The sequence below is a fragment of the Doryrhamphus excisus genome, chromosome 2 (assembly GCF_030265055.1).
Source record: "Doryrhamphus excisus isolate RoL2022-K1 chromosome 2, RoL_Dexc_1.0, whole genome shotgun sequence".
Lineage (NCBI taxonomy): Eukaryota > Metazoa > Chordata > Actinopteri > Syngnathiformes > Syngnathidae > Doryrhamphus > Doryrhamphus excisus.
The window spans coordinates 26,634,600-26,658,795 of NC_080467.1; the positions used below are offsets into that span (position 1 = coordinate 26,634,600).

The 24,196-nt window shown below is 38.5% G+C and overlaps 1 protein-coding gene across 3 annotated transcripts in view; it reads left to right on the plus strand.

The window, feature by feature from the left end:
• The window catches only part of rxfp1 (relaxin family peptide receptor 1), a 40,290-nt gene extending 16,149 nt beyond the window's left edge, over nt 1–24,141 (plus strand). For 2 of the 3 annotated variants that reach the window (XM_058064608.1, XM_058064609.1), the window contains 15 exons: nt 132–237; nt 1,191–1,262; nt 1,710–1,781; nt 2,124–2,195; nt 2,397–2,468; nt 2,580–2,648; nt 3,904–3,975; nt 4,734–4,805; nt 5,030–5,101; nt 7,264–7,335; nt 7,650–7,721; nt 8,414–8,643; nt 14,415–14,825; nt 15,328–15,546; nt 17,964–24,141. In XM_058064608.1, the coding sequence (XP_057920591.1) occupies nt 132–237; nt 1,191–1,262; nt 1,710–1,781; nt 2,124–2,195; nt 2,397–2,468; nt 2,580–2,648; nt 3,904–3,975; nt 4,734–4,805; nt 5,030–5,101; nt 7,264–7,335; nt 7,650–7,721; nt 8,414–8,643; nt 14,415–14,825; nt 15,328–15,546; nt 17,964–18,214 (1,934 nt within the window). In that variant the 3' untranslated portion in view covers nt 18,215–24,141. The remainder of the gene's footprint in view (nt 1–131; nt 238–1,190; nt 1,263–1,709; nt 1,782–2,123; nt 2,196–2,396; nt 2,469–2,579; nt 2,649–3,903; nt 3,976–4,733; nt 4,806–5,029; nt 5,102–7,263; nt 7,336–7,649; nt 7,722–8,413; nt 8,644–14,414; nt 14,826–15,327; nt 15,547–17,963) is intronic. The other variant, XM_058064610.1, reaches the window with a different exon arrangement.
• The last annotated feature ends 55 nt before the right edge of the window (nt 24,142–24,196 follow it).

Genomic DNA, 24,196 nt, shown 5'->3' on the forward strand with positions numbered 1-24,196 from the left:
GGCAGTAAAGTTTTCATTTGAATGAAAGAGCAAATGTGATTGAATTAGACAGACTCTGGAACCACCTGGTCACTTTCCATCCATCCGTGCTTTCACTTGGAGCTCAAACGTCATCAAATTTGATCCCGCAGTGCTGGGCGCCATTCCTGAACCGTGCCAGTGCCGGGACCTGGAGCTGGACTGTGACGGGGCGCAGCTCCACCACGTCCCAACGGTGGCCGTCAACGTCACCATGATGTGAGTGGAGTTCCAGCACTGTCACTTTAAGACCTTGACTGTTTTCACCACACATACCATTTTGAAATCTGACTTTTTGACATAAAGTGTCTTAGTGTCACCTAAATATACTTAAATATATATTGGTCCCTTAAATATACTACTTTTTTCTCAAAATTATGCAATATTGTGAAATATACTTTAACTTGTCTGCTTCCTTTTTGGTTAAAAAATATATATATTAATTCATTCATTAATTTTCTACCGCTTAATCTCATGAGAGTCACGGGGGTGCTGGAGCCTATCCCAGCTGTCTTCGGGTGAGAGGTGGGGTACACCCTGGACTGGTCATATATTAGAAAATATGCTTTTTTGCTGATATTTTTCAGAAATATACGTTTTTTTAATGCAATTTTTGTAAAATATACTTTTGCTTTTTTATTTTTTCAAAAATATACATATTTTTCGTCAAAAACACTACAGATTTTTTAAAATACATTCATTCATTCATTTTCTACCGCTTTTCCTCACGAGGGTCGCAGGGGTGCTGGAGCCTATCCCAGCTGTCTTCAGGCAAGAGGCGGGGTACACCCTGGACTGGTCATATATATATATATATATATATATATATTTTTTTTTAGAAAATATACTTTTTTGCTGATATTTTTCAGAAATATACTGTTTTTAATGCAATTTTTGTAAAATATACTTTTGCATTTTTATTTTTTCAAAAATATCTTTTTTGTCAAAAAAACAACAGATTAAAAAAAATATAGTATAACAAAAATTATATAACTTTTTTAGCTCATTTAATCTCCTGCTCTACAACACTGGGATCTCTAATTAGTGCCAGGTAAAAGAAAATGTGAATAGCTGTGGCTGTAGGCAACCTCCCCAGTGTAATTGTTTTGATGTGGTGTATATATAATGGATCATGTTGCATTGGGTGATGATGGCGCGTGCTTCCATGGTAGGTCCTTACAGAGGAATCATCTCCAATGGCTGAAAACCAACACCTTCTTCATGTACCGGAGTCTGCAAAAACTGTGAGTGCACTTTTGAAAGCATCCATGCTAGCTAGTTAGCATCAAGTCCATAGTATTATAATAATATTTATAATATTATAATTATTATAATATTATAATATTTACATGTGTGTGCATGTGTAGATTTTTGTACTATTTACTTTGAAAGTAGGATGATCATTATCTCTAGCCTGATTTCCAATCGCAGCATTACACAACATACTGTATGTAATAAGTAATATGGATCAGATTTGTATTTTATTATTGTGTCTTCAGGCTAACAAAAGACGATTGTCCCTTTGTGGGATAAATAAAATCTAACCTAAGCGATGTGTTTTTCCAGCAGAAGACCAACAGACGTTAAAGGGTCTTCCACATAAATCATAATGCATCTGAATTATTATTATTTTGCCACGTTAATCGCTCCTTTTTCCATTATTTATGACCTTTTGTTGTGTTTTTGTGTAGATATCTGCAGTACAATCAGATACAAGAAGTGAGTTCGGGTGCCTTCAGCAGACTCTATAATCTCACCAGGCTGTAAGTCTGCATTTTAAACACACTGGTATTGTGCATTGTCAATATGAAGAGCTATTCAAACATGACCTTAACAGCCAGCATATATTCATTATATATATATATTTTCAATGAATACATTGACTTTTCCGTTACTATTTTTTAAACCGTGATTGACAGAGCGACTTTTTATATTTTATTTCATATTTTTTATGTATTAGTTTTTCCCAGTGTGAATGCAACTGTGCATCAGCATGAACGGGTGATGTTTTTCGAATTTGTCTCGGCCGCTAATCATTTCAATATGTTCAATTATTTTTATTGTTTACATTTTTTTTATGATGTATTAATTTTTTTCTCTCATAGATATTTGAACCACAACAGGATTTCCGTCCTGAAGCCTGGTGTGTTCAGGGATCTGCACAAGCTGGAGTGGTTGTATGTTTACTTGATTCCCTTCCTGGAGATAAACCTCACACAGTAGGGGTGTTTTCTAACAAGGAACTGAACAGCAAAATTGACAAATAATTTGTGAGCAGTTTATGTACATAGTACTGACTGTGAGGGGGATGATTGTCTTGACTTGGGTAAGCAGCGAAAAGACCTTAAAGAAAGCCGCCTGCTTTGCTTTTGTGTTAGGATCTTGGAGAACAACAACATTCATCACATCTCCTCCAAGGCCTTCTCTGGTCTCAACTCACTGGTCTTGCTGTGAGTTTCTTTCACTCACATCTCTCACCTTTGACCTCTGATTAGTGCCGACAGAATGGCTTAATTAGTTCCATCTTTTGAAAGGAGCGTATTGTCCGCTGTGATTGACAGGGGGTTGCTGAATAACTCGCTGACAAGCGTGGAAGACGTCTGTCAGGAAATGCCCAGGCTGAACTGGCTGTAAGTACAGTGTGCCAACATGTCTCCTTAAAGGAAAATTGCACAAATTCTACCCATCAACCACAATCCATATGTGAGACATGAACGCAGATCTTTCTTGTTTCTGACAGCCTTCTGAAAAAAAAAAACATTATTGCAAGGGATAGGTTCCCGCAATAAGTGAAATCCATGACATAGCCAACTTTATTTTTTTTTACAATTATTGTTTATTTATATATTTTTACAATTATTGTTTATTTAAATATTTTTACAATTATTGTTTATTTATAAAAAAATACAATTATTGTTTATTTATAAAAATTACAATTATTGTTTATTTATATATTTTTACAATTATTGTTTATTTATAAAAAATACAATTATTGTTTATTTATATTTTTACAATTATTGTTTATTTATAAAAAAATTACAATTATTGTTTATTTATATTTTTTACAATTATTGTTTATTTATAATTTTTTTACAATTATTGTTTATTTATAAAAAAATTACAATTATTGTTTATTTATAATTTTTTTTACAATTATTGTATGTTTTAAGGCTGTAAAATCCCTCAGCATATACTTTATAGACAGGCATTAACATATAGACAACCACGATTGCACTACATAAACAGCACAAAAAAGGTTGTTTTACATGAATTTTTTTTTTTACTAATATAACATCATAAACTATTGACAATTTTCACATTTACAACTGAACTGTGCATGTGCACGTGTTTGCGTGTATTTATTTAAATGGGAAAAACATGCAATGCTCTTCTACCTCCTTGTGGCCATTTTTTCCAGCTTAAAATTGCACCAAATATGATCTCTTCTATTGTGCAGGAGCATCATCACCTCTTTGTGCCGCTTACGCAAAGACATGTAAAAGATGTATCACTCCTCTGACCGCCACATTGGGCTGCAGCGTTTTTGTATCCTTGTTCAAACATATTGCTCCGGTCGTATTTTCCAGTTAGCTAGTTTGCTAGTGACCATTGACCGCACAACAGGAAATGGCACAAATGAAATTGACAGTGATCTACAGCCAATCAGGATGCAGAACACAGGTTGTCACTTAGCCAATCAGGACTGTTGTAGCTCTATATTTAGCCAACTGTGGGTTCCTAATACGCTCATACAGGCACATAAACACATACTGTTTTTATATCTTTAGAACGCAAAGGAAAGAGAAAGATGTGTGTTCATGTCTCACGTTAGGATTGGGAATGATGGGAAAAACTTTTTCACCGCTTTGTCCTGCCTTCTTTCAGGGATTTGGAAGGGAATCTTATCCAGACCCTCGAGAACGTCTCATTCTACTCCTGCAGCATGCTGACAGTTCTGTACGTCATCACCGTCTAAAATATATACAATTATTCCAAAAAATACACCTTTTCGAAGCTACTTTTAAGAAATATATAGCTTTAAAAAAAAACAAAACAACATATATACAACTTTTTTTATATATATTTTACATTTTGGGACTTTCCTACAAAATATAAACTTTTTTGTAGATCATATAAAACCTTTCCTTGTATTTAGTGGTGACCAGTCACACACACAGTCAGCTGGGATAGACTCTAGCATCGCTCCCACGACCTAAATGAGGCATAGAAAATGGATGGATATAAAACATTTTTCAAAAATATACTTGGTTAGGAACAAAATAAAATTAATTAAATATTAAATAATTTAAATTTAAATTTTAAAAATGTATGTTTTTTCAAGAAAAAAAACACATTGGGAAAAAGCATACCAAATGGAGTAAACAAGCAAGGATGGATGTCATGGTAATACTTAAAAGTCCCAAAACATGGCAAAATACTGTATGTATTATGAATGTACCTGTTTCTACATACTTTAGAGGTCTTTCCAATTACATACCATAATGAGCTGTCTCTCTTTTTTTTCAAACTGAAGGATGCCATTATCAAACTGGAATAAAACATATGTAGGCTGACTACTTATGTATTTTTCAATACTCATGTGAAACCTCCATGTACGTATGTACATGTACTCTATGAGTGCACCGCTATTGGTGCGTGTATGATACAATGCTCTTGGGTGTTTTTTTTAATGAATATTTTTTTATATTTTCCAGGGTTCTTCAGCGCAACAGGATCAGTCATATCCAAGACGAAGCCTTTTCTGTCCTCCAGAAGCTTGGGGAGCTGTAAGTAGTTTTGCTAAATGAAGACGATAATTAAGGAGATTGGAGAACTCTGCTTATGCAGATTGCTTCCTCTTGCTGTTTGCCCAGGGTGCTGAAATAGATTGTTTAAAATGAACATGATTGTGTGTGTGTGTGTGTGTGTGTTGTGGAACCACATGATGGCCATTCATCCATATTTACATTTGCTGTTGAACTGATGTTGAATTGTCTCCAAACGCACGCAGAGATCTTTCTAGCAACAGACTGACGGAGATCCCTCCTAATCTCTTTGTCCTCCTGGAGGATTTGCTTCAACTGTGAGTTGTTGTTATAATGAAGACTTTTTAACATATACACACTCACATATGCACACATATACTCGGATGGTCTCATCAAACATGGGCACGTACCAAAGCGCCGCATGCTAAATTAAATATAGCAATGTTGCAAAACCCATATTATAGCATACGGATGTCCTTGAAAATTCATTTTTTTATGGTGTATTTTCATTTGTATACATATTTCTTAGATTAATTCGCCATCTTCGGTTGCATCAGATTTATACGAGGCGTTGGACCACATCAAGTCAGTTCGTGCTTGGAAAATTAAGTACAACTCAAAGCCTTTCAAACTCATAGACCGAAGCTATATGGAAGAAGATGAAAAAGATATGGAATATTCTATACATCCATTTTCTATGCCGCTTATCCTCACAAGGGTTTTGGGCAAGCTGGAACCTATTCCAGCTGTCTTTGGGCGAGAGGCAGGGTACAAATTGTACTGGTGGCCAGCCAATCACAGGGCACATATAGACAAACAACCATTCACACTCACATTCATACCTATGGACAATTTGGAGTCGCTAATTAACCTAGCATGTTTTTGGAATGCTGCTGGGGTTCCTGGCAAAATCAGTTTGTTACTTCCTTCAGAGGGTCGGCTAGAACCTAAACAGCTGAAGATAGCCAACAGGTACATAGCTGCAGCAGTCCATCTCAAGACACCCCACAGCCACTCAGCCGACCTTTCCAGGTCAAGGGGCGAAACACCTACTGATGATGCGGAGGGGTTTCCAACAATGTGGATGATCCAAGGAATGCCATCGTTCCTGCAGTTGCAGCTTATAGGAACTTAACCTAAACACAATCAAATATTCTGTTATCAAGGCTAATTGAAGGTTAAATGTTTTAGATTTCGCTGCGTAATCATGGCCGCTCATCGTTGCACGTCATGTTCTCAGTGTGCCGTGGAAGCTGACTGTACACTGCCGGCTTGTGACACAAAAAGCAGAACAATAGATGCTATTATCATACCAGAAAACTCCCCAATGATGCCAGAAAAAGTCATAAATTTGATAATAAGAATGAATGAATGGGTTAGAAAATGGCAAAATAGCAACACTGGTGATCCTGTAGCCTGCTGCATAAACTATGAAACTACAAAAAAAATATTTAATTGAATCCTACTTGGCTGCACGGCGGTCGAGTGGTTAGCGCGCAGCTAGGAGAACAGAGTTCAATTCCACCCTCGGCCATCTCTGTGTGGAGTTTGCATGTTCTCCCCGTGCATGCGTGGGTTTTCTCCGGGTACTCCGGTTTCCTCCCACATTCCAAAAACATGCTAGGTTAATTAGCGACTTCAAATTGTCCATAGGTATGAATGTGAGTGTGAATGGTTGTTTGTCTATATGTGCCCTGTGATTGGCTGGCCACCAGTCCAGGGTGTACCCCGCCTCTCGCCTGAAGACAGCTGGGATAGGCTCCAGCACCCCTGCGACACTCGTGAGGATAAGCTGTAGAAAATGAATGAATCAATCCTAGAGCCCTCCAGACATAAAATAACACCCCCAGAGTCACCTTTACACTCCTATTACCCAACATAATACACAGAATAAAAGAAAATAAGATATAATGTGGGCTGCACGGTAACAAAGTGGTTAGTGCACAGGCCTCACAACTAGGAGACCTGAGTTCAACTCCACCCTCAGTCATCTATGTATGGAGTTGCTCCGGGTACTCCGGTTTCCTCCCACATTCCAAAAACATGCTAGGTTAATTAGCGACTCCAAATTGTCCATAGGTATGAATTTGAGTGTGAATGGTTGTTTGTCTATATGTGCCCTGTGATTGGCTGGCCACCAGTCCAGGGTGTACCCCGCCTCTCGCCCGAAGACAGCTGGGATAGGCTCCAGCCCTCCTCCCAGCGACCCTTGTGAGGAAAAGCGGTAGAAAATGAATGAATCCTACTTTGTGGAAATCCACTCACAGCAATATACGTCAACATACAACAAGGCACAACAGACGGAGGATAGGCTGGATGAACTATTTTGACTGAAAAATAAGAAAAACATAAAAGAAAGCGTTACGCCGCGTGGTCGGCGAAATAACGTCATCAAAAGAGACCACTGCAGCGTGTTAGATACGTCCTCGTGCTGTCAGAGTGATGATGAATAAATGCCCACTTGTGTGTTATTTTGCAGAAACATTTCATACAATCCCATCGTGGAGCTCCAAGTGGACCACTTTGACAAGCTGCACAGGCTGAAATCATTGTGAGTCCTCACGCATGTAACAAAGCTGGTGTGTGTGTGTGTGTATGTATGTGTGTGTGTGCTGTTCTTTTCCTTTCATGATGCAAATAATGCACCACATGGAAGTACATTGCCTGGTACCAAAGTTGGAGCACCATTGTCATGAATGAAGTCTGCTTTTTACAAACGTACACAAAGGTGGCGGCAAAACACAACAATGGGGAAAATGAGTAATTCCATTCAAATAAACCTAGCATAAAAAAAAGGATGGACTGGTTTGTGTAAGTGTGTTAACTTCTTAATAATTAAATGTTTCTGTCTGTCTTCTTCTCCAGGAGCATAGAGGGCATCGAAATCGGCAACATCCAACGTCGCATGTTTGAGCCTCTTAAACACTTGACTCACATGTCAGTATGACGTCATTATTGTATTAAATCAAATCAACTTTATTTGTAGAGCACTTTTCCTGCAAAGACATGCAACACAAAGTGCTTTACAGAAACAATAGTTTAAAAACAATTACCACAATTAAAAGGAAAAACAATTACAAAGAAAGCCCCTCCCTCCAACCCTCCATACTAGACACACACACGCACAAACACAAACAATCACACACAGTAGGGAGGAAACGCCACCTTTGGGGTCGTCCACACTGGGAGGAGCCGCAAGTCGTGCCATCGGGGGAACCAGCACCCCCCCCCCCCCCCCCCCCCCGACTCCGACAGACGGGCGGACCCCCACATCAAAGGGAGGGTCGAAGAGACCCAAGGATGGCACCTCCTCAGCAGACCCGACACAGCCCCCAGTGTGGAGGACCCCCTCTGGGGAAATACTTGAGTTAAAAGCTAAAGACTAAAAGCATAAAATAGGACTAAAAAGATAAAAACGTAAGAAAAGTTAAAAAAAATATATATATTATTTAAAAGCCTGATTAAAAAGGTGTGTCCTTATTTTTTTTTAAATATATCAAAAAAATCGATGTATCTCCCGTGCTCATGCATGTCGCTCCAGGCGCGCTCTTGTTTTGATTTTATGTCCCAGTTACTTTATCATTTTTAATTATCTTACTTACAAAGTGTGTGTGATCTGTGATTGGCAGTTACTTCAAGAAGTTCCAGTACTGCGGCTACGCCCCGCATGTGCGTAGCTGCAAGCCCAACACCGACGGCATCTCCTCCTTTGAGGACCTGCTGGCCAACATCGTGCTGAGGGTCTTCGTCTGGGTGGTCTCGGCCACCACCTGCTTCGGGAACATCTTCGTCATCTGCATGCGATCGTACATCCGATCAGAGAACAAGCTGCACGCCATGTGCATCATCTCCCTCTGCTGTGAGTCATATTTTTATATGTTTTATATATAAACATAAGGCATAGAAACATTAGCAATTTGCATGATGGTTGCCAACACAGGACAAAACATGATTAATAATAATAATGCTAATCACATAGTAATGTAGCACATCAATTTGTGGCGTAAAATTATAGAACAGTGCAATAATAAATAGTAATAGTAATAATAATAAATTGTGTTAAAAATGGTATGGAGGAAGGAATGGAGGAATCCTGATTTCATTCATTTATCATGGTTATTTTAACTAAAGCCATTTTTATGATTTTTCAAAACACACAGAATATTATATTATTGGGCGATATAGACATGGTACTATATACCAAAAGAAAGATTAATCACTCATCTTTCATCAGAAAAAAACTTCTACCTTTTTTCGTTCTTCAGCAGTAGAACATTGGTAACACTGATCCCTCCTGCTACATCTTCTTATTCTCTGGCGGCGTATAGGTGTGTTATTACGCTCTCCTATAGCCAAATCATTCATTCATTCCTTTTCTACCGCTTTTCCTCATGAGGAGTTGAGGAGCTACTCCTCATCTGGAGTACCTGGAAAAAAACGTGGAAAAAAACATGCTGGAGCCTATCCCAGCTGTCTTCGGGCGAGAGGCGTGGTACACCCTGGACATTTGGAGTCGCTAGTTAACCTAATATGCATGTTTGTGGAATGTGGGAGGAAACCGGAGTACCCGGAAAAAAACATGCTGGAGCCTATCCCAGCTGTTTTTGGCCGAGAGGCGGGGTACACCCTGGACATTTGGAGTTGCTAGTTAACCTAGCATGCAGGTTTGTGAAATGTGGGAGGAAACCGGAGTACCTGGAAAAAAAGCATTAAAAAAAACATGCTGGAGCCTATCCCAGCTGTTTTCGGGTGGGAGGTGTAGTACACCCTGGACATTTGGAGTCGCTAGTTAACCTAACATGCATGTTTGTGAAATGTGGGAGGAAACCGGAGTACCTGGAAAAAAACATGCTGGAGCCTATCCCAGCTGTCTTCGGGTGAGAGGCGGGGTACACCCTGGACATTTGGAGTCGCTAGTTAACCTAACATGCATGTTTGTGAAATGTGGGAGGGAACCGAAGTACCTGGAAAAAAACATGCTGGAGCCTATCCCAGCTGTCTTTGGGTGAGAGGCAGGGTACACCCTGGACTGGTGGCCAGCCAATCACAGGGCACATATAGACAAACAACCATTCACACTCACATTCATACCTACGGACAAATTGGAGTCGCCAATTCACCTAGGATGTTTTTGGAATGTGGGAGGAAAACGGAGTACCCGGAGATTGAACCCTTGTCTCCTCGCTGTGAGGTCTGTGCGCTAACCACTCGACCACCGTGCAGCCTATAGCCAAATCAGATGTTGCAAATGTTCGAAGCAGCTGTCAGTATGATGCACGACCACGGCCAGCAACAACCATAATAATAGTGTCAATCCAACTGCATTATTATTATTATTATTATTATTATTATTTCAAAGGCAGGTATTTAGCTACAGATCTTTTATTGGCTCTCATTGAATGCTTCATGTGAAGCCAGTTAAGTACCTTACATTGTACAAAGTGACATGAACAGAATGGACCGTGTTAGAAATATTTCAGCATGCTGATTAAATGCATGGTCGTACTGTACAGTACATGTCTGACGGCGCTTAAGTAATAGCTCTTTTATAACATATGAACATTCATCCATTTTCCAAGAATGACATATGCTCACTTTTTAATATCCACAACGTTCATCCTCAGATTGAATGGGGAGAATATTATCCTACTTATCGTAGGGATGTCTCTGTATCTCCAACTTGCACACATCTCTGGTCCGTTCATCTTGGGAACGATATTTCCTCATCTTCATTAAAAGAACGCAAGACATTGCATGCAGTCCTCCAGTGGACAGCAATATGTCATAGTGTGGATCCTTGCACAAATTCAGTGTTTACTCATATTGTATCCACAGGCAGTGAAATGACTTGGGATTTAAATAATTATCCCCAAAGCTTATTAATGCTGCTGTTGTTGAAGGTGAATCGCCCATGAGGGAGGGAAAAAAAGGTGCAGATACGTCGCTATTATTCGTCCGTGCGCGCCTTGAATCGAAAGCCTTGATGGCATTTTGGTTGTCTTATCTCATTTTATAGCTCAGTTACTTCATGTGTCAACCTTTAGGCGAGAGAAAGGGGTTGTTCAAAATCTTTCCTGGGGGTCATTTGCAGCACACGGCTCATTTTCTGTTTGCCCGTGCCCTTTTTTTTTGTTCATTAATTACATTTAAAATGACCTTTTCCCATAATATTATCAACAATGCTACACTGAAAATCATTACAATTCTGAGAACTTGGAAAAAATGGCCTTGATTATACAAGGTTTATATGTTCGAATCTTGTGACATCGCCTTTACATCAGAACACATAGCAACTTAACGTTCAAAAGGTAGGTACGAAATACATAAGGCAGGTACCAATACGATTTTAAAATAAACAAACAGTTGTTTTAGCTTCATCCCATAATGCATTTTGTTACAGCAAAACATTTCATTGGTTATTGCTGCCGGGTTGCTGGCATGTGTACCTCTGTCCACAAGAGGGAGCCAGAGCAGCCCAGAGGGAGGCTGACATCGTCTGCTATTATATTTGACTTTGTCCAAAAAAAAAAAAAAACTAAATAATTTCAATGAAACTACAAATTGAACCATTTAAAAAAACATGTTTATCACCTAGCTAGATATTTTTTTTTCAAATTATAAATTACATTTTTTTTATAATTTTTATTGTATAAGATTCCCCCCAAATTAATAATTTAATAATATTGGAAATAAAACTGCAAATTAATCAACTTTAGTCCATCATCTACAACTAGTTTAAAACTAGTTTAAAATTTTAAAGTTTAAGACTAGTTTAAATCATATATCCTGGAATTCTAAAAAAATATTTTTTTTTATTGGAAATGAAAATATTAAAAACACATTTTACAAAAAAATAACTTAAAAATGTGAATATTAAAGATGAGAAAATTTAAAGTACAAAAATTAATCCATGGTCTACTGTTATATTAGACAAAAAACAACTATAAATGTTATTGGCTGATGTATTATTCATTCATTCATTCATTCATTTTCTACCGCTTTTTCCTCACGAGGGTCGCGGGGGGTGCTGGAGCCTATCCCAGCTGTCTTCGGGCGAGAGGCGGGGTACACCCTGGACTGGTCGCCAGCCAATCACAGGGCACATATAGACAAACAACCATTCACACTCACATTCATACCTATGGACAATTTGGAGTCGCCAATTAACCTAGCATGTTTTTGGAATGTGGGAGGAAACCGGAGTACCCGGAGAAAATCCACGCATGCACGGGGAGAACATGCAAACTCCACACAGAGATGGCCGAGGGTCGGGATTGAACCCTGGTCTCCTAGCTGTGAGGTCTGCGCGCTAACCACGAGACCGCCGTGCCGCCATGTATTATAATAATATAATAATAATAAACAGTTCCATAACTGGGAAAACGTCCTCTTTCATTACAAAAGACGAGAGCAGGCAGACTTACCGGAATTGTTTTTTAATCTTCTGTTTCTCTAAAGTACAACAGCTTTGTTTTCCAAAAATATGGTAAAATACCCCAGGAGAGAAGTTTTATATGTATTTAAAGACACAAACTTGTGTGGCAAGGTGAAAATTGGCTAGCTGCTTAAAAAAAAAAACAAAAGTGTGTAAAGTTGCACTTGGGAAAAGTGAACATTTTTTTTAGTATTGCTAATGAAGTGTCATTGTGTTACCGCTCGCTCGTTAACGAGCACGATTGAATGACGATGCCAGGCTTATGGCGTCTCTTACAGTATATGACTTCTTTGTAATGGATGTTCGACAAGCTGGATTCATACTCCCGTTTTTCCCGCTGACCTCTAGTCGTCGAGTCTACATCCGTCTTCTTACCTGCAAAGCTTTGCATAATATTAGTCCCCTTTGTTTCCTCCAACTCTTTCAGAGATTAATAGCGTCTTTAAATGCCACGCCGCTCATCTGCTCATCTGTTGCTTAGCATTTCAATAAATGGCTGATGCAGATCGACCTTGGCATGGCTTACCTTTTGCTGGAGCTCAATGAAGCCACCTCAAAAGTACCATTTTATCTTCTAAAGGTAAAATATTTCATTCGGATTTCACCGAGCATGGTGAGTTTTCCAGGGTAACAGTATGATGATTTTAGTAGTAATTAATTATGTATTTTTCCGGGCCCCTGACAGTCAACGGATGTTGGAATTGGTCGCTTATCCTAATCGCGGGGGTATGTTGGAGTCTATCCCAGCTGTCTGCACCCTGGACATGTATGGACAATTTAGCCAAATCTGTAGTGGATTAGATGTGGTAAACGGAATGGAAAATATTCCATTCCCAACAGTAAGATTGTGAAAAAACTATTACCTTGTAATTTGGATTAATGAATGGTGGGATGGTCAGGATTTGTTCATAGTCGCTATGGAGTACATTCCAGAAAAAAACATGGCACTATCCGCACAAACCTCAACCTGGAAGTAGATTACCTGCTAACAAACACAAAAGTATTCCGCATGGTGAGTTTTCCAGGCTGAGAGTATGATGATTTTAGTAGTAATTAATTATGTATTTTTCCGGGCCCCTGACAGTTGGAGCCTATCCCAGCTGTCTACACCCTGGACACGTATGGACAATTTAGCCAAATCTGTGGTGGATTAGATGTGGTAAACGGAATGGAAAATATTCCATTCCCAACAGTAAGATTGTGGAAAAATAAAACAAACTATTACCTTGTAATTTGGATTAATGAATGGTGGGTTGGTCAGGATTCGTTCATATAAATGGTGATTCGTTCATCGCTATGGTGTACATTCCGGAAAAAAAACATGGTACTATCCGCACAAACCTCAACCTGGAAGTAGATTACCTGCTAACAAACACAAAAGTATTCCGTATGGTGAGTTTTCCAGGCTGACGGTATGATGATTTTAGTAGTAATTAATTATGTATTTTTCCGGGCCCCTGACAGTCAAGAGATGTTGGAATTGGTCGCTTATCCTAATCGCGGGGGTATGTTGGAGCCTATCCCAACTGTCTACACCCTGGACATGTATGGACAATTTAGCCAAATCTGTAGTGGATTAGATGTGATAAACGGAATGGAAAATATTCCATTCCCAACAGTAAGATTGTGAAAAAACTATTACCTTGTAATTTGGATTAATGAATGGTGGGATGGTCAGGATTTGTTCATAGTCGCTATGGAGTACATTCCAGAAAAAAAAACATGGCACTATCCGCACAAACCTCAACCTGGAAGTACATTACCTGCTAACAAACACAAAAGTATTCCGCATGGTGAGTTTTCCAGGCTGACGGTATGATGATTTTAGTAGTAATTAATTATGTATTTTTCCGGGCCCCTGACAGTTGGAGCCTATCCCAGCTGTCTACACCCTGGACACGTATGGACAATTTAGCCAAATCTGTGGTGGATTAGATGTGGTAAACGGAATGGAAAATATTCCATTCCCAACAGTAAGATTGTGAAAAAAACTATTACCTTGTAATTTGGATTAATGAATAGTGGGTTGGTCAGGATTCGTTCATATAAATGGCGATTCGTTCATCGCTATGGTGTACATTCCAGAAAAAAACATGGTACTATCCGCACAAACCTCAACCTGGAAGTACATTACCTGCTAACAAACACAAAAGTATTCCGAAGATCCAATAAACGGTCATCCTGCTTCCTTCTAGGTGCAGACGGGCTGATGGGCATCTACCTCTTCATGATCGGCACGTATGACCTGAAGTTCCGTGGCGAATACAATCGCCACGCCCAGGCCTGGATGGACAGCAGTCCGTGTCAGGTGATCGGATCCCTGGCCATGCTGTCCACAGAGGTGTCGGTCCTTCTTCTCACCTACCTCACGCTGGAGAAGTACATCTGCATTGTCTACCCCTTCCGTTACTTGACGCCGGGCTGGCGCCGCACCGTCAGCATCCTGCTGGGGATATGGGTGTTTGGATTCGTGGTGGCCTTCATGCCGTTGGTCTGCAAGGGGCTGTTTAGGAACTTCTACGGGACCAACGGCGTTTGCTTCCCGTTGCATTCGGAGCAGCCTGAAACGGCGTGGGCTCACGTGTACTCCATTGTTATTTTCTTAGGTGAGGATCATACATGTCAAGGGTGCCCAAAGTGTGCCGCTGGGTTTTTTCTTTTGCACCACATTCTAAAAATAGAATTTAATAATTTTTTTTCAATATAATTTTTAAATATTATAGATAAAATAGAAAAACGAGAAAGCTGTACGACAACCCCAGTGTAATCAGCAGTGTAGTGCATCAACGGCGACTTACCCCCCATTTGGTCCAGTGAGCCCAGTTCTGGTTTGATTTTGGTGATGAGGAACATAGAATAGTTCCGGTTAGTTGCGGGGGCCAATTATTTTAGCTTCTTATATAACATTTCCATCCCAAAAATGCCTCCTTTATAAAATCAGACCTAAAAAATTGTACTACTTGTTGATGGGGGATGCAAAAATCGGAGAGCAAAAAGTGAAGTTTGATACTATTTTGGTGGAATTTTTAAAAATCCATATAACTTCTTAGCATACAGTATCTTAGAAAATCTCAGTGTTGTGGTTCTTTACGCTCTGCTTCTCTGCAGGTCTGAACCTGGTGGCGTTCCTCATCATTGTCCTCTCCTATGCGAGCATGTTCTACAACATACAGCGTACGGGCACCCATACTGCCATGTACAGCAACCACATCAAGGACGAGGTGACCATCGCCAAGCGCTTCTTCTTCATCGTCATCACCGACTCCCTCTGCTGGATTCCCATTTTTGTGCTCAAGATTCTGTCGCTGCTGCAGGTGGAGATTCCCGGTATAGTAGATGTGCCATAAGTGTTTATTGCATGTTGTTGCTGGACCGTGTTGCTTTCAAAGAAGCACTTTGGACAATGTATAACTTATTGTTACATCCCGTCCTGCAGGTGGCGGTAATGCACGTTACAAAGTGCGTCCTCACCAACATCAAACTGGTCAACACATTCAGGACATTCAGTTAGCATTGCAAGTATTCTAACATTAGCATACTAGCATTTATAGCTATTTTCAGAGGAAGACGCGTATATAAACACTACTATCATGCTAGGTGTTGGCATGCTAACATTAGCATGTTGAAATTGCTAGCATAGCAACATTAGCATAAAAGCATTTTTAGCTATTTTCAGGGGTAGACACATATATAAACACTTAGCACATCATTTTAGGTGTTAACATGCTAATGTTAGCATGTTAACATTGCTAGCATGTTAACATTAACATTGTAGCATTTTTATCAAATTTTATATGGATGCATATATAAACACGTAGCATTATTATGCAACATGTTAGCATGCTAACATTAGCATAGTTGCATTTTTAGCCATTTTCAGGGGTAGACACATAAAAACGCTTAGCACATCATTTTAGGTGTTAACATGCTAATGTTAGCATGTTAACTTTGCTAGTATGTTAACATTAACATAGTAGCATTTTTTATAAATTTTTATATGGATACATATATAAACATGTAGCATTATTATGCAACATGTTAGCATGCTAACATTAGCATAGTTGCATTTTTAGCTATTTTCACGGGTAGACACATATATAAACACTTAGCACATAATTTTAGGTGTTAACATGCTAATGTTAGCATGTTAACATTGCTAGCGTGTTAACATTAACATTGTAGCATTTTTATAAATTTTTATATGGATACATATATGAACACTTGGCATTATTATGCAACATGTTAGCATGCTAACATTAGCATAGTTGCATTTTTAGCCATTTTCAGGGGTAGACACATAAAAACACTTAGCACATCATTTTAGGTGTTAACATGCTAATGTTAGCATGTTAACTTTGCTAGTATGTTAACATTAACATAGTAGCATTTTTATAAATTTTTATATGGATACATATATAAACATGTAGCATTATTATGCAACATGTTAGCATGCTAACATTAGCATAGTTGCATTTTTAGCTATTTTCACGGGTAGACACATATATAAACACTTAGCACATCATTTTAGGTGTTAACATGCTAATGTTAGCATGTTAACATTGCTAGCATGTTAACATTAACATTGTTGCATTTTTATCAATTTTCATATGGATGCATATATAAACACGTAGCATTATTATGCAACATGTTAGCATGCTAACATTAGCATAGTTGCATTTTTAGCCATTTTCAGGGGTAGACACATAAAAACACTTAGCACATCATTTTAGGTGTTAACATGCTAATGTTAGCATGTTAACTTTGCTAGTATGTTAACATTAACATAGTAGCATTTTTATAAATTTTATATGGATACATATATAAACGTAGCATTATTATGCAACATGTTAGCATGCTAACATTAGCATAGTTGCATTTTTAGCTATTTTCAGGGGTAGGCACATATATAAACACTTAGCACATCATTTTAGGTGTTAACATGCTAATGTTAGCATGTTAACTTTGCTAGCATGTTAACATTAACATAATAGCATTTTTAATAATTTTTATATGGATACATATATAAACACTTAGCATTATTATGCAACATGTTAGCATGCAAACATTAGCATAGTTGCATTTTTAGCACTCTCCAGAGGTAGACACTTATATAAATACTTCATCAATACTTATCATGCCAAGTTTTAGCATAGCAATGTTAGCATGTTAGCATTGCTAGTATAAATGTGGGGGGAACTATGGCGCTGTTGGGGGTCTGCAGTTTCCGAGTGCTTTTTCTCGTCTTTGCATGTTACAACAGTCTTTGAATTTTGCGGCTTCACTCTGTCAAAACTATATTAAATATTAAAATGCTGTTTCATGGTTAGCGGCATAGTATTGATTTAACAATGGTGGTTGTATTTTACAGAAATCTAATGTTTTTATTTCCTTGTTGAACAACATAAAAGGGTCCATATTTAGCATGGTTGTCTTTGTAAGGCAGCACATTTGTGGGTAAAAAATTGCACAGTGTGTAGACATTCGAAAGAACAGCCTTTTAAATCATCACAGTGTTTCTATAAAAGTTTCCTTGAGGGCCTCCTTTGCTTTAAACAGCGACATTGTGTTTTCAACCTGTGTGCTGATTAACTGCTGTGCAGGCTGCCTAATTAGAGCCCCTGCAGGGATGAAGGAAGTCATTCGGGGGGCGAAATTGCTTTGAGAGCGCTTATGTAACGTATTCTTCTAACCAAGGAGCGTTCGGCGTAAAACCAATTTATTTTTCTGTTGCTCTTTGTCGGCAGGCACCATCAGCTCGTGGGTGGTCATATTCATCCTCCCCATCAACAGCGCCCTCAACCCCATCCTTTACACGCTGACAACGCGTCCCTTTAAGGAGACTCTCATGCAGGTATGGGCCAACTACAGGCAGAGGAGGCCTGTGGTCAGCAACCACCCCCTTCCTCCCCCCTCTCTCACCTGGCAGGAAATGTGGCCCATGCACGATGCCAACCCTGCCCCTGGCGTCGGGGGTCATCAGGACTGTGGAAAATAACACCAAGCATGACGCTGACATGCATTGACACGAATGGTGAGGCGTTCGAGTGCGTGTGAAAGTGAGTGAGCGTCACTCACCGCCAAGCTCGGTGAACACGAGACTCACAGAAGCGAAGACGCACGACGGGCATCGTGATACTGTTCCGCTCCAACGCTGCAGGTGGCGGTAGGTGCCGGAAAAATGGGGATCAAATTCCTCAACCTGTATCTTCATCCACAATGGAATGGTTTGTTTCTTTGGCATGCTTGGGTGACGTTACCTTGGCAGAGGTAATTGGAGTTATCAAAAGCATGTCGTGCTGTGGAAGGTGCCGATCAAATGTGACGTAGACGTACGTGACGAACGTGTTTATGTAAGGCAGGGGTGTCAACTCAATCACACAGATACACAGGGTCAGGCAAATTTGTAGGTTAAATAAAAGGCAAATAAAGTAAAGTAACAAAAGTGTTTTTATTTTCAAAAAGTACATATAATGCCTTTTTTCATGTAATGCCATTGTTTTTTGTTTCTTTTTCAGTTGCTGCCATGAATTAGACTGTTGAGCATCGCGCTTTTATTGTGGAAACCTTTATCAAAACAAACAAATCTGGAACTGCAACACAACGAGCGTTATGTTTAATTTCATTCCTTCATTCATTTTCAACCGCTTTTCCTCACAAGGGTCGCAGGGGATGCTGGAGCCTATCCCAGCTGTCTTCGGGCTGGTGGCCAGCCAATAACAGGGCACATATAGACAAACAACCATTCACACTCACATTCATACCTATGGACAATTTGGAGTCGCTAATTAACCTAGCATGTTTTTGGCATGTGGGAGGAAACCGGAGTACCCGGAGAAAACCCACGCATGCACAAGGAGAACAAAATTGAACCCGGGTCTCTTAGTTGTGAGGTCTGCGCGCTAACCACTCGACCACTGTGCAGCCCGTCCGTTTAATTTTTAAAACATAATGAAACAAAATGGCATTATATGTACTTTTCGAAAATGAAAATACTTTTTTGTTACTTTACTTTATTTGCCTTTTATTTAACCTACAAATGTGTCAGATCATTTTGCCTGACCCTGTATAAGGCATTCAGGAAATACATTTAAAGATGTGATGCTGTGTAGTATTCTACGCTGGTCACAAGGTGGCAGTAATGTTACATGTTACATATAGTACTTCCACAAGAGGAAGTACTATACAGAAATAGGATGTAAAAAAAAGAACAAGGAACTCTCCCAGTGCTAACGTGTGAGTATATTATGTCTTATTTATGTCTTATTTTCTGTTATTATGTCTTATATATTGGGTAATAGGGCTGTTATTTCATGTTGAGAGGGCTCTAATGATGTTGAAAAATGTATTTAGAAGGTCATACTCTGGTTTTCTATGCTCTAATATAAAAATATTTGATTTATAAATGATGAAACCTACTTTGCAAAAAATTGCATGATGTGGAAAAGTCATATGATGTCTTTTTAACTTTTTAACTCTACTTTTATTTTTACACCACTCAAGTCTCAACTTTAGGATGTCATTGTATAAGAACATACCGACTGCTCTGGTGTTCCTGGAAAATATTCGCCGGAAAGTGTTTTTTTGAATGGAAGATTTGTGTATCTAAAGTAAAGTCAGGCAGCAATGGGAATATGTTTTTTTATTTTCAGGGAGCTAGAGACCTACCTTGGGAATACAAGGTCGCTACATTTTTATTTGCAAACATCATTAACTACCACTTCTATTCGCTTTGGCATAACATCACACGCAAAGCATGAATAGTACTATCAGCACACCTTGACAGTTTAGCAGTACATTAAAAATATCACGGCCAATGGAAACACAACCGTCAGCGTCTTCTCAAAATTGAAATTAAAGCCGGCACAAAGGAAGTTGAAACTCTCAGAAGTGTTTATTCGCCAGGTTGTCGGATTAGTGAAGGCCACAGCGCGTGCTTGGGTTGTTTTCTGCTAACTTTGAACAACTTGGCGGCGTCTTGTGGGTGGAAATTAAAATGTTTCCATTCGCTTCACCGGGGGGCTTGAACACAGGAGTGGCGACTTTTCATGGCGTTGGGACGCCACATTCAACATTCACCGCCGAGTGCCACACTTCAACCGTTTGGCTAACATCCAAAAGTACATCGGTAAACATCACTTATACCTTCGGAGCCCAGCTGACATTTTCATGATTTTGACTGATTTTTCAAGGCACACCGAATATTTTTTTTCTAAAGTTAAATGCTTTTTTTGCCAAAAAATGATATGCCGATATTGTCCCACTCTCAGTTTCCGATACCAATATCAGCCAATACCGATACCGATATGTGTAACATGGCATATCTCCTGTGGTGGAATGAACAAATGTGTTGTACACAGCATTTTTTAAATATCGTTTTTCATGATTGGGAAAAAATCTGATACAAAAGTCGACTGATATCACATTTTTATATGATTATTATTATGGGAACCACTAATTATCAGACATCCATACTATATAGACATTGTATATACACTCTCATCTTTCATCAGAAAAGAAAGTTTGTTCCTATCTTTTTTGTTCTTTCGTAATGAGCAGTAGAACATAAGTAACTTTCAGAAAAATATAAGCAAAAAAATACTTTTTGTGAGAAGATACACAAATTTAGCCATATAAATTTAGCTGAAATACTGAAACAACTATGCTACAACATCAACAACACCAAAAAAGTTAGTTTTACATGAAAATAACAATCTAAAAATAACAAATATAACAAAAACTGTACTGTATTTCTATATATTTCTATGTATTTCTATGTATAAATTTCTATGTATAAATACCTCTTTAGGAGCCGGCAGTTCGGTTGAAAAAAGTAGCGAATGAGTTAATAAATCACACTGGTTTATGGTTGAATATTATTATTTGCAACAAATCCATATTTAAACTAATTTTAGCTATTTTATGCCTAAATTAAGCATTTCACATATAAAAATGAACTAAAAGAAATAGAAAGCATTCAGAAGATGTATTGAAATATGTGATGATATGTAGTATTCTACACTGTAATGTTGAGTGAGACACACAAGCACCAGACTTGGACTCCCAGGCACAACAATATGTAACACATGCTATCGTTTGAGGCCACCAATCACACCAAGCTAAAGCACCACCACTGTTTTTGTACTGCGGGAGGACCGAGTAATGAGATGAACTCCTCCAGGTTTAAGATGCTGCATTGGAGGTGATCATAACAAAGTCTTTTTCATCCACAGAGACCTTTCCTATTCATCTCTGGGAGCTTTGGACATCACAAAGGTACAACCATTGACTGTCAATTTTTTCTTTTTTTCCTTTAGAATTCAAGCAGCAGCCGCTTTGTACGGCTTGTTGCAATAATGGAACTTGACATAGCTGTCCAATGGGAGGCAGGCAGATGATAGCTGAGGGATAATTGGCTCTTTGGTGAGCAGAAAGGGTCAAGGTGACTTGGAAGTGTTGTTGATGTGGAGTGCACACCTTTAACACTTGCAGGCAAACACACCTTTTTATCCCAATCCATCCAAGTTCAAGTCCCTCACAGTGAAGTGATAAAGTAGGAATATTTACATCATGACGAGCATAGAAAACCTGCTTACATCTGTCTAAATAAGAGTTTTGACATTATTAGTAGCCCATACAACATGAAATAACACCCCTACAGTCCTCTTTACATTCCTATTACTCAATGTCGCACACGTAATAAGAGAAGATAAGACTTAATATAAACCTACACATCTTAGCATTGGGAGACTTCCTTTTTTTAAACTTCCTATTCTGTACAGTAGTTCATATACAGTAACAATACTGACACCTAGTGAACAGTGTTGAATACTACACATCACCACAGCATCATTTAATGTGTCTTCTATCAGTTTCTTAGTTCATTTGGCCATTTACAGCAGTTTGTCCTCTTGCTGTTCGTCACAAATGTTTCAGATCATCCGACAAATTGAAATATTAGTCAATGACAACACAACTAAACACAAATGGTAGAAAACAAATCCATTGTAACCTTTGTAACTGAGATTAATCTAAATTAATCTCAGATTAATCTCTAACTGAGATTAGTCTAAATTAATCTCAGATTAATCACAAACTGGGATCTCAATTAAACTCAGTGGACTCCCAGGCACAACAATATGTAAGACATGCTATCGTTGCGGCCGCAAATCACACCAAGCTTAAGCGTGAATTGAATCTAACTGAGATTAATCCCAGTTAATTTCAGTTAAGTTATTTTTAATAGTGGGGGGCACTCACTCTTTTACACAGGGCCATGTTGTTTTAGATTTTCTCCCTTAATAAATTTTCTCCCTACATAAAAAGTTTAATTTAAAAACTGCATTTTGTCTTCAGTTGTGTTGTCATTGACTAAGATTTCAAATTTGTTTGATGAGTGAAAGATTTGTGACAAAAGTGAAAGTGAAAGTGTGACAAACATGCAAAAAAAATGGGACACCAGGAAGGAGGCAAACACTTTTCCACAAATTAATTTCTGCATTTTTTTGCCAAATGAGCTGCAGTCAACCCTGAAACACATGAATGATATCATTTTGAAAAACCATCCTTGAAATTGAAAGCATGAAATAGTCGAAGGACGTCTTTTTCCCAACCATTGGTGAGCCAAGGCACGTATTTTGCATTGGAAGAAACTCACTGCAGCCTGGCGAGCTTTGCCGTAAATAATAATTTTCTCACCAATTGAGTGAAATTGGATGCAGCACACTTTATGACCTCTTGCAAAGACACTTTAGGCACAGTGGTTGGAAATCACTGACCTAGATTACTTCAAGAAAAATGGGACAGCACATCACCAAGGATGCAATGACTTACTTTGGTGGATGTTGATGGTGATCAATCTTCTCTGGGAACTTAAAAATGACATCTCCATCAGTCCAAATTCCAACCAAGGGGGCCAGTCACAGCTCGCAATTCTTTTTATTTTTTAATTACATGATATTTTGCTTAATTTTGAATATTAGACAAGATGCCGCTAATACATTGACAACTATTGTCATGATTTTAACACAATAAGAAGTGTTGCATGTTTACATAATTCAACATGTCCAAAAAGGAGGGGAAAAAACACTAATAAATAAATTCATATATATATATAAAATAAAAAAAACAAAAATATATTAAACATTGTAAAATAAATGTAAAAATTAAATAAATAAATATAGTTCCACACTGTATTTTTTTTTACAGTTTTTAAATAATCATTTTTTTTTATAAATTTAATTAAGTATGCAGCTGCCAGTGGAAATAATTTGGCACCCCGCTGCAATGAACCCTTCCACCGGTTCAAAGTGTTTAAAAAAAAAAAAGAGAGATTCTACAGCAACCCCATAGTCCATATAATTCTGGGATGGTGAGGTTCTGCAAATATCATATTTGAAACACCATGTGACTTTCCATGCAGAATTGAAGGTTATACGTTGATGCAAATACACTGCCAGACTTTATTGTTGTTTGTAAACGACAAAGTGCTCCAATACAATAAAAGCCAATACATGAATGTCATCTACACAACTTCCTCCAACTTTCAGGGATTATCAATGCTTGCATACATTTCATCTTTTTTTTTCTCCTGACTGTTTGAACCTGAGGCTGCACGGCAGCGCAGGAGACCCGGGTTCAATTCCACCCTTGGCCATCTCTGTGTGGAGTTTGCATGTTCTCCCCGTGCATGCGTGGGTTTTCTCCGGTTACTCCGGTTTCCTCCCACATTCCAAAAACATGCTAGGTTAATTGGCGACTCCAAATTGTCCATAGGTATGAATGTGAGTGTGAATGGTTGTTTGTCTATATGTGCCCTGTGATTGGCTGGCCACCAGTCCAGGGTGTATGAATGAACTAATGAATGTTTTAAATAATTACCCAAATTATTATTGAATAAATAAAGGTCCAATAATTGTTCTAATAAAATGTAATTATGTTGTTATGGTCCAATGTGCTTTATGCGTCTCGAAAAGAAGAA